Source organism: Hippocampus guttulatus, chromosome 3 (assembly GCF_054856545.1).
Source record: "Hippocampus guttulatus isolate MCC_2025c chromosome 3, RoL_Hgut_1.0, whole genome shotgun sequence".
NCBI lineage: Eukaryota > Metazoa > Chordata > Actinopteri > Syngnathiformes > Syngnathidae > Hippocampus > Hippocampus guttulatus.
The window spans coordinates 6,020,026-6,031,462 of record NC_141263.1 but is presented as its reverse complement, the minus strand read 5'-3'; the positions used below and the strand labels follow the sequence as shown (position 1 = coordinate 6,031,462).

The 11,437-nt window shown below is 40.5% G+C and overlaps 1 protein-coding gene and 1 long non-coding RNA gene across 2 annotated transcripts; both read right to left on the bottom strand.

Moving 5' to 3' along the window:
* Window positions 1-2,307: 2,307 nt before the first annotated feature.
* Window positions 2,308-2,578, bottom strand: LOC147207272 (uncharacterized). The gene is made up of 2 exons (XR_015100493.1): window positions 2,520-2,578; window positions 2,308-2,447 (listed from the first exon to the last, which is right to left on the bottom strand). It is a non-coding gene; the product is annotated as an uncharacterized LOC147207272 (long non-coding RNA).
* Window positions 2,579-5,233: 2,655 nt separating this feature from the next.
* LOC147207271 (low choriolytic enzyme-like) lies at window positions 5,234-9,613 on the bottom strand. Its single transcript, XM_086106769.1, has 9 exons — window positions 9,560-9,613; window positions 9,070-9,103; window positions 8,926-8,976; window positions 8,482-8,631; window positions 7,117-7,246; window positions 6,391-6,569; window positions 6,036-6,117; window positions 5,499-5,623; window positions 5,234-5,397 (listed from the first exon to the last, which is right to left on the bottom strand). Coding segments are annotated over exons 1-9 (807 nt in total). The 3' UTR covers window positions 5,234-5,395.
* Between the last annotated feature and the right edge of the window lie 1,824 nt (window positions 9,614-11,437).

The following is an 11,437-nucleotide window of genomic DNA, read 5'->3' as shown; positions in this document are numbered from 1 at the left end:
TTTTTTGTTGACAAAAGCAAAGGACAGCTATTTGATCACCATAGGAAGTGATATATTTGCCCATTTGCGCTTCAGTCATCATAGAAATTACTGCCATGTCAGCCTGCAAAGATAAATTGTGAGAATACTTGAACTGTTTACTTAATAATAACTTTAAATAAATTTAACATATTGACATGAGTGATTGTAGATCTGTTTATTATTTTGGTAATGTCCCAATTACATAGGCCATTCTAACCCGCTGTTATACCACCCGTCCACAAGGTGTCGCGGGAGCTCTAGGGTTGATTGGCAACACGAGGAAGCCTGTAACACATTCTTGGTGCTGCTGAGTAAAAACTACTTTCAAGCTCATAAACGGACTGGTCTCTTCATATCAAAACTACAGTGATGGTACACAGCAGTCATCATTATTTGTATTCAATATTACATAATATAATAAGAATAATACTGTACTACATCAGGAAGCGGCAGCACATTTACTAACTGTGATGTCGTTTTTAAATTACATAACGTTTAAGTTTCATAACGTCATAATTATAAGAACATTAACTGTACAGGTAGAGTAGATAGAAATGCTGGCTTCACTTTCCCCACCAAGTTCGTTTCTCACTGTATTTGGAGGTCTGTGTTACTAATTATTACTACAACTACTACTACGACTCCTACTACGAGTACTGTTACTACTACGACAACTCCTACACTAATAATAATAATAATAATACAATTTATATCATGTTTGTCTTACCACTCAAAAGAGTCAAACGGTTTGCACTACACTGCGATTGGCTGGCAACTGATTCAGGGTGTCCCCGCCTACTGCCCGAAGACGGCTGGGATAGGCTCCAGCACCCCCCGCGACCCTAGTGAGGATCAAGCGGTTCGGAATATGGATGGATGGATGGTTTGCACTACAGTAGCCTTTTTACAAGACAGAAAATCAACAGTTGGGAAAGTGAGTGTGTGGGAGCCAGTGTCCATGTTGCTCTCGTTACGCTTATTACGTTAGATCTGTGATTTTTTCGAAGGAATGCAAAACTTTGCGAGGAAATGCAAAGTTTTGCAAGGGAATGCAAAACAGAGAGGGAACGCAAAGGGTGGCTTTTTTCTTCCATGGCCCCTTAGGGCAGTGATTCTCAAACTGTGGGGTGCGCCCCCCTGGGAGGAGGGGGGTGCGTTTGACCTCAGGAAACATGCTTTTTTATTTGGAATTTTTTTACTGTCCGAGAATAAAGTGCAATTGCACCTCCACTACATTTGGGGGCAGTGGCGCTCTCATTGGCAGAGTGTGCGCAGGGAGCATTCACTCTGTGTTTTATTGGCACTTAGCATGCGCGCTTTGCACACAGCACAGAGTATGAATATGAAGTGTAGACACGAAGTTGACAGACGGAGATACAGAGACAAATGAAAGTCTCCCTAAAGCTAAGACGAGGAAATATGACGAAGTGTATGTACCGCTTGGCTTCACTGTGACAACGGTGGGAGACGAGGAAAGACCGGTGTTCTTACTGAGTCTAAAAATGTTGGCAACGGACAGCATGAAGCCAAATAAAGGTGTCACTTAAAGACATTACACCCCAATCACGCTGACTGTCGAGCCGCAACCAATTCACTCTGAGCATGGAAATAGCCAGGATCAAGAGTCGCTTCCTCGTTTTTCAAAGTCTTGTAGATTTGAGTCTTTCAGACTCAAGCGTCTCGTGAATGTTTCATACTTCGTAACCCGCTTCGTTTAATCAGATACGCTTCACTTTCTTTTCCGCGACCATTACCTTTCCTCTTCGTTTGGATGCCATGATCTCCAGGATGTAAACGTTTTTGCAATTCCAGTAAGACTCACTGCAATATAGAGTCACTTGCATGTCGCTGTTTTGGATCCAAGTCCAAATGAAATGAATGCAATCATTTACATCGAACCTTAACTCATTGAATACCACCCCTTTTCACTGGAGCAACCCCCTCAATCCCTCACATTTTACTGAATTTTGACTGATTTGCAAGGCCCACAGAATTTTCTGTTCTATGGCTATATATACATGCAACCTGTCAAAAGAAAGGTGAGACTCTTCTTTCAGCAGAAAAAAAAAGTTTGTTTCTATCTTTCTCCGTTCGTTGGCAATCAGCATTAGAAAACTGCTAAGTTTTATGGGAAAGGCCGATTTTCTGCAGAAATCCAGAGAAAATGAGCTTTTTGTAAAAGCATGCATTTCAAGCATCATTTCAAGTTTTACACAATTTTTTGCTTTTGTGGCAGCTCAAATACCTCAATAATGTGTTCCTCCTACAAAAGAACATTACAAATAATGTTTTTGTAGCAAAATAATTTATTTGCACACAACAAAACTATTGAACTATGAACAAAAGTGCAGCTGTGGAGAAGATGGTTTTTGGCTTCCATCCAGTTTGTCACCATCGATTCATCCCACCACGTCCAGATGCACGACCTATAAATTATAGAAACATAAAAAGTTGCAAATATATCTTGCTGCAGAGTGAGGTACAATAATTTTATTTACCTTTCTTTCCACCACCAAAGCGAGGAGTCGTCATCTTTTAGCTTCTGGTTGGACAATCTGTAATGTATATAAGTATGTACAATTACCACACTTTTATTTTTCTACTTTTTTTATTGTTTCTTTCCACTTACATTTCAACATCTCTCACACACACACATACATGCTCGCACACTGCTATTTACACCATATATTCCACGTTGCTCAGCATCCAATTTGAAATGAAATGGAATATGAATTTAACACTAGTGGTTTTAGCAGAGCTGAGCGGACCAAATGTGTCCTGTTTTTTTTTGGTTTTTAAACCTATGGCGACATGCAAGTCAGCGCATATTTTCATCCACATCTACGAGACGCATCAACCGTACATAAATGATTAGTGTTACTGGCAACTTCATAGTATAGCGGGGAATGTAGCGGTACATAAAAGTGACTGAGGAGGCATAAGAAGTGATGAAGTTTTGAATGGGAACTTGCAAGCTAGTCAGCAGTTACCTCCTCGTTCCAGCGGCTCTGGCGAGGACTCTCAGCTGCTTTCCGTTATGTCCGAAGGCACATATTCGTCCGACATATCTGGATCCAAATCGCTTTCCAATTCATCGTTTTCGCCGTCGTCTTTACGAGACGATTCCAACGAATCGCTGACGTGTGCCCGGCGTCGGCCATGCGAAGCAATGCAGCCTCTTTGCCGTCATCGCTGGAAGTCGCCGGGGAGACGATTTGTGGGCGACGTGGGGCATCGGGAGGCACAAAATGCTCTGCCAAGCGATGATCGCTGACGTGGAGCAAGTTCATCTTCATCAGATGAACTCGAAACTCGGCGTGAGCTATGCGGGCTGCGTGTAGCACGCCATGTTTGTGCAGGCCGACGTTCGTTTGACGGGTGCCGCTTTCGATTAGTGACCGAAGCGTCATTTTCTCTTCCACACAAACACCATCTCCTTTGTTGTTTTGTTTCGAGGACGCTTTTATACCGAAAAAAAAATCATTTTTAGTTAGTTATTTCCTTTTCTCCATCGTTGCTCGTTGCTAATGTTCCAATCCACTATCCACATACGCCCCTCCTTCACTGTACGCCCTTTCTACTACTTCTGCGGCGTGATCCTGGTTGATTTTTGCACCACTGCCACCCGATGTCCATTTTTTTGCTATTTAACATTGCCGTCAAGCCTAATCCTGTGGTGAGAAGTTGCATCGGACTCTCTTGCACCCTCCCCCATGAAAACACGTGATTGACGTATTAATACGTCATGGGGAGGGAACGGCTATGCGCTAATTGACGTATTTATACGTCAAAGGGTGTAAATGAGTTAAATGTGCACCAACCTTCGGCGGGCTGAATTCGGCCCACGGGCCGGAGTTTGCCCACCTCAGCCTAAGAGTCCCCGTACAATTGAAACTGTTTCAAAGGAGTCACTCATAACTAAACAGTACACTTGACCGACTTGATTGAACCAAGTTGACAACCATGACTCCACAAGCACAATAATAATCAGAATGCCATGCTTACACTAGAAGTACTGTCAAGAAAAAATTGGGGTTGACTTCCTCTTCAAGTAGAAATACTCTTGAGGATTTTTTGGCTCATCGTCCCGCCTCTGTACATCATCAAACACCACAAAAACGATCATTAAAAACACCAGAACACTCCAAATTTACGTTTCAAAGGATGACAGCAGCATGGCTGCAAGATCCACCTCTGGCGGCCGGAAACCTTATTCTAATTTATTCACTTTGTGACTTATAAAAGTGAGGACCTTCTCTTGAATTGGGCGCAGCTGTTGCTTCGAGATGTGGAATGAGGAGGAGTGCTCTGTGATGGGTGATTGGAGGAAAACACCACTCAGAGGTTGCTTTTGGTGAGGAATTAGCATTTTAACATGGCTATTGTTGCGGGGAGAGTCGGCCTTTCTTTGCCTCCGCGTGTTCGTTAATTTCGGATGATGTGGATGTTGGTTATCCAAATACAGGCTGGAGATGAATAACAGTACCTTCGAAGGTTTTATTTTTCTTCTCTGCAGTTTACGAATCGACTCAGGCTCCTGAGAGTTTCAGATTTCATCAGGAAGCCCAGAAAAAATATGGTCATGTGAATATACAGTATAGAGACAATATGATAATGAGAGGCGGGCAGTTCTGCCCCTTATGTAAAAATCTGGAACAAAGAAAGGTTGATGCAATTCGATCTTGGCATGATGAGAAAGTCCACACCTCTCCTGCTATGCATTAATCTCAAAATGAGTTTCTCCTCAAGGGAATTTGACAGCCTTCAGGGACTTTCCCGAGGTGGGTGTTGAAAAGAAGACACTTAGGGGCTGTTAATCATTCAAGGGGGAAGCAGATATAAACTTAACACTACATCCTTTGTTTTTTAGAGTTTAAACAGATGTTCAGGTGAGAGACTGGTATCAATAGTACTCATAGTAAGGCGAAATTCCTCAACGATATCAATTCAAAAAGTGGATTTAACACTTTAACATAAACACCACCGCTAAAATACGCTCTTGTCCTTGACATGTCTTTACTTTCCGTCATTGCCAAGTACTCAAAGATGATAAAATGAAGACGGAATGGAAGTAAGTGGCCCTTTTTTCCTTCATTTTTAGAATTAATCATTCAATCTGACCTCATCTGTGAGTTAGCAACCCACAGTTCACCTGTTTTGTCTGGCTTTGGACTGTCATAGAAAGAGTCCTTTAAAGAGAAAAGCCACATACTTTTCATTTTCATTCTGTTTATTCTTGTTTTGAGCTATAGTCAAAGTTACTCAATCTTGTGGTTAACTAAATGTTATTCAGGTAAAATGACGCTCGAGTCCTTCACTTTTTGACCACTGGAGAATTGGACGAGACCTGGAAACCCTGTGATGGTCATGAAGTTCCTGATTGGTGAGAAGAAAAAAACAAAGGCAAATGTCTTTGAATTTTGGTTGTTCAATAACAAATATTGTATCAGAAAGTATCAGACAAGATGCTCACTCACAGCAGTCATAAAGTCTGTTGACACGCTCATAGTCATTGGCACTCATCTCTGTCGCAGTGCCAAAAGTAGTGACAGCACTATCCCTGGCAACAATGGTTGGTCGGCCATTTCTGGAGAAGGCACGTCTACGTAAAAGAAAATAAAAGCAAAAAGAATATTATGTGTCTTTTGGGAGTGATCAATTGACATCACTTGAACCAATACAATCCTAAACTAATATCAACATACTCTCCATCGTTAATTGAACATCGCATTGGGGATCATTCATGATTTTGAATACACACATATGGATCTGGATCAAGCAAATGTTAACGCTGGTGTGCAGTTCCTTGTTAGAGAACAGCAAGTTGTGCAAAAAGTCCTGAATCCTTGAGCTGGCGGACATGAGCATTCAATGTTTAGAGAAGGTCTGTTTCAGCTCAAGTTCAACTGTTAAGGTTATCGTTAGTCTGAGTGAAACCTAATATCCCGAACCTTTTGTGAGTAGGATAGAAAAGGGTCACATGTTTGTTTGTATGACTGGAAAAATGTACTCACTCGCTGTAATGCATCACGGATTGAAAATCATAGGGTGTACCCAAGTTGTTTGTTTGCACAATCTGAAAGTTTCTTTCAAGTCCTGCATAAAAGGAGAGAGCAAAACACCATGTTGAACTGCAGTTAAATGTCGTTCAATCAGATGGGAGATTTAGAAACACAATGGGGTAGATGCCATCCTGACAAAAAGTAAATCCAGTATCCATCATCCATTTTACAGTGAGTGGGAAGTCGCTTGCACCCTGGATTGGGTGCGATCCAAATCCAGGAAAAAATATCGAAAGCAAGCCTGAAACAATATGCTCTCAAATGACTTGCAATGCCACTTCTGTAAAAGGTCTGTTGGCAAGCTGACCTGGTCTGATGTTCTCAAAATTAATGATGACGTGTTCGTCTCTGTCAGAGCGGACATGCTCATGGTGGAATCCGAGTGCATGGAGAGCCTCGTGTTGCACAATGTCTTTGAACACACAACCGTTTTTCTGCAAGGAAATTTCCTGCTTGTTTCCTTGGCGACCAAGGTAGGACCAACACCTGGCACAAAAACGCACAAAATCAGGTGAGCTCAAAAACCGGCTGACTTTCAAGATGGAGGGGGGTGTACAACATATTTTCAGAATTGGAGCCCCAGTTGAATTGAAGACACAATGATGAATTGTTGGTTTCGAGCTTTTATCATTTCACGAAACTCAACATGTAAAAGAATCACTAGTCTGATTAAGCTCGCGAGGCAAATTATTTTCGCAAGAGCACAAATCTTGTTGAAAGATTTCTGGGTTATGTCTAAAAAACAATACCCCGCAAGTGATTTCACAGTCCATAGTGGCCCCTGAAGATTCGTGTGGAAACTGCCATAGCTGGTAAGCCAAATAACATTTTTACACCATGTCAATACAAAGATATAAATAACAGGGCAAAAATATATCAACTCAAAGATGGAGAGCTTTTTTGTGCACATTCGCTGAATTGATTGGAAAAAAGAAACAACTGGGGAAGTGCCACTGACAGCGCAAAGACAACAAATGTGTTTGATTAATGGGTTGAGTCAAGGTCATAGAGGTCCTAAATGCTCAAATCTCACCCAGTGCCAGAGATGAAGGAAATATAGTCCCGATGTCTTCTTCTCTTCCTGACAAAGCGAATGCAGGTCCTGCGTTTTCCTCTTCTGAACTCTCTCAGGGCTCTTCTTATAGTTCTCTTCTGTCTTCTTGCTGCACACACACACACACACACACACACACACACACACACACACACACACACACACACACACACAAACGCAACATTACACTGCGAAGTTTGGTCGATCAAAAGTAACACCTAAATTCACCCTTGAAGGATGCCTCATTTTGTCTGCCACACAAATCAAAATGTAATTCAAATAAAAGTAAATCTTACAGGGGACACATTTCTTGCTCTTCTGAATACTTTTAGGGACCTCGAAGATACCAAATTTCAAGGTGTGTTATAGGATGACCAGTATTTAAATTTTTTTTTTTTTTTTTAATATCCTCATGTTAAATAATCACAGTGCGATTGTTCATTTTCAAAAATTGAAATAAATGTCAGCAACTGTCAAGAACGTGGTGGTGGAGGACCCCAAAAAGCAGGCAAGAGGGAGGAGCAGGGTAGACTTGGCAAAATGTATTACCAAAACGGAGAACACTGAGAAAACTAAACGAATCCAAAGTAACAAACAAAAACCCATGAAAGACCAAACCACGAACATGAACAGAATCAGCAACAGAAAATAATGACAGCAATAGTGACAGCGTGTCATGATCCGTATTCGGCAGCAGGTGGCACGCGTTCACTTCTGCCGGAAGTGAATGGAGGAAAACACCACTCTGGGGGTGCTTTTGGTGAGGAATTAGCATTTTAATATGGCTATGAGCTCCAAAAGTTGGTCAAGCACTTTAACATAAACACCATCGCTAAAAGACGCTTTGTTTCAAATAAATTGAAAACCTAGTTTTGGCCCATTTTGACAGAGTGGAATCGACTGATGAGATCTAATCATGTGTGACTCACAGTTTTGCTCCAGTTCCCATGAAAAAGTAACACACTCTAACTCTACTTTGCTGGGTTTACGTGAGTGTGTGCTGTCGTTCATTTTCCCAACTTTAAAGTTGTCCTGTCAGTTGTTTCTGCAGTGTGACTGGTCTCAGCACGTTTATTTCGTTGGAGTTTTTGATTCTACAGGACCAAATGCTGCCTACGGTAAGCTTCATCATTGATCATGTTGACACTTAGCAATGATGTTAGCAGATAGCAGGGGCCCATAACAAAGCCACTGCTGGTTTCAAGCCCTGGTGAGAATGGCAGGGTTGTGTCAGGAAGGATTTACAGCGTTAAAATCGTGCCACGCAAATCATGCGAGTGACTTGCTTTAGCAACCCCTGATGAGGCAGGAAATCACAACAAAAGCGGAGTTATGATGACTTACAAAATTCATTGGAGATTGTGTAGGGTATCTTTACTCTTCTTCGAGTTTTGGGCCATTTACAGCCTGTTCTGGTGCAAGGAACAGCATTCTTCAAAAGACCATCGTCGTTGCTCATGGGAACCATAATATCCCCATGTATAAGGTGGGATTCTGGAGAATCACAGACAGAGAATACACAAACAGTGTGATTTGAACAGATTTTATATTGATTTCTAAGTTGCCCGCATAACAAAAGATTTGTGAACACGTTGGATGAATTGTCGAAATTCAGTTTGACCTACTGATTAATTACTTTAAGTTTAAATTTAAAAAAACCAATCAGTATTACAAAAAGAAACTGTGAGAATCCCATTCAAAATAAGATTCTCTCATTCAAGTTGAATATTGCACAGAGAAAAAGCTCAGCACATCCTAATCATTCCATTGTCAAATGAAAACACTTACCTAAGACATTTTCATTTGCCTTTGCAATTTTCGTAGAAGTGGATGTGACTTCTGGAAAAAGAAGAACAAATAAAATCAAAAAGAAGCATTATAACTTTTTCAGACTGAATTTAACAACCTTATTGTACAATTAATTTTCAGCACCTCTTTTCTTTCTGTTGTTTTCACTTATTGCGGTCTGGAAAGAAAAAAAAAATTTTTGAATCACATTTTTAAGTGTCCATTTTACATCCACGCTCACACGCAATCAAAGATATATTAAAGTATGTCTATTGGTCATTTTCATTTTGACCAATAATAGTAAAGACACTGATTCAAATACTTTATTTCAAGTGGTTGCACGAAACAAAATCATCTGGATCCAAATCTTTTTTTTTTTGAAGTAGACTATACATTTTTAAAAACTGCATCTAAATCCAGATGATTCTATTGTATGCAGCCACTTGACACAATTAAATTGCGCAAATTCATCACACAACTTTTTTTTCAGTGTATCGTAAAATTCATAAACTTTAGTCGTTACCACCATTGACCAAATTACATGAAAACTACAGACATGACTTTCAAAAGGATTGTGATTTTCCAAGTAGAACAGGAGATAATTTTTGTCATAGTTTTGTCAAGTTGATCTTACCGGAGAAACGGCCGTAACAGACACAAGGAGAACAATGATGACAACTGGCGTCATGGTGTTGCTGGTGTCTGAAAATAAAGACAAAACAAAATTGTAAAAGTTAAAATCACACTGGTCTGCATTTGCGTGTGTCTCAGATTAAGAGAGAGAGAGAGAGAGGGAGAGAAGTGAAAGAAAAATGAAGCAGGTAACAGTGGAGTAATTTTGTCTTACGGCTGTTAGCAGGTGTTTGAGGTCGCTGATGTTTAGGCACATTATATAGGTTTTACATTGGGCGTGTCTCTTCTATCATTCCAGTTGGCAATCAAAGTTCTGATGGATGGAACTTTCCATGGTTTCCTGTTTGGCATAATGCTATTTTCAGCTGAGATGGATTGTTTCTACATCACGTTGTAACTCATTCAAACTTACAGCGGTCAACGAGCCTCCAAATTGGCTCACTTTAAAAAAAAAACCAAAAGATGGGTGTGTCCGTGTGCGTGAGTGTACACTGCACCTTAAGCATTCTTTCAGTTTCACTTTCACAAAAAAGTCTTTAAAAAATAATAAAGTATAAAAAAATATCATAAAAAGACCAGTCACCTTTAACCTATGGTTGGCACATGGCCTGCTTCACCATAAGTTGTTCACTGTCAACAGTCTACCATGGCAGCGTGCCATCAGAACTGTTGTGATCTATCTTTTTTTTTCAATTATTATTCTGATTCAAAGTTTGTTACATCTGTAATTCACTGATGGAACAGGCAAAGAATGTGAATCTGGAGCACCAGGAGGATCATTTTAAACCGGTACACGTGAGCTACAATCGTGATGTCGCTGCACTTAACACGCTGCAAAAGTGCGTCCTATTCGTCCGTGTCAGGTCTCTTGTTGTCGTTGTGGGAATTTTTTTCATTACCTATTGCAAAGGCTTTTTGTTTGTCTTATTTCATCCATGTTCCCTGTTACCACTGCCATTTGTTGTACTTTGTCGGTCTTGCGTTTTTCTCTGATAAAAGTTTTTGTTCAATTCTTACTGTTGTCTTCAGTTGTGGGATTTGATTCGTCCCAGAGAATTCCGCAACCTGACACTGGACAATTTTCGCAGATAAGCATTAACATTTTCTCACATTTCACTCTCTTTCGATACTCAAAGTTCACACCTTCATCGATTTAAAAGAGTATGTTCTGTATTATAGAACGAAAGCAAAGATCGAAACTTGTTTCCAGGCCAAGACATTTATTTGAGAAATAAAAACATGAACGACCAACCCTGCATTTCATTCAGCTTTATCTGGGCCTGGTATAGACGTTATCACATTAAAAAAACAAAATCAGATAGCTTTTAGAAATAACAAATAAAATTATATTGATCAATCTATGAGGCTGGACACATAAAAAATATTTACAGAGACTCGTGTGTATTTCACAGGCCTCTGATTGTGCAACACTTGTTGTAGCATCCACGAAATGCCCTCCCTGAGAGCAGTTAGTTCCTGCCACACCTAAAATAAGGCTTTGAGCTCAGATGAATTTGGTTCTGCACTTTAAAGTGTAATTTACTTGTCTTTGGAAGTGTTGTGTCTCGACCAACTTAATAATAAAGGAGGCAGACTCGGAACTCGGGTACAAATAGCTCTGTACTGTGGCGAACAGAATTCACACAGACAGTGGGGCAAATCACTGACAGACAGCAATGCGTATCACTCCGCGCATGTATACACTGAGGAGCAGGAGGGGCAGATAACTGCGCCTAGAAAGTAGGTCCATACACTACACTTCTTCCCTCTTTGGAGGAATACCACATCAAACATAAGTCAACACTTTGCATGCATTCAGACATGAAATACTTGAGAATTTTTTTTCCACCTTATTTTTCTTGATTTAACATCTGTGTGT

Bases quoted from the DNA above. Each gene is read 5' to 3' on its own strand.
- LOC147207271 (XM_086106769.1), bottom strand. From the start codon at position 9,613: ATGACGCCAGTTGTCATCATTGTTCTCCTTGTGTCTGTTACGGCCGTT. The intron at 8,977-9,069 runs GTGCTGAAAATT...TTCTTTTTCCAG, and splicing joins AAACAACAGAAAGAAAAGAG to AAGTCACATCCACTTCTACG. The intron at 8,632-8,925 runs GTAAGTGTTTTC...GTGATTCTCCAG, and splicing joins GGCAAATGAAAATGTCTTAG to AATCCCACCTTATACATGGG.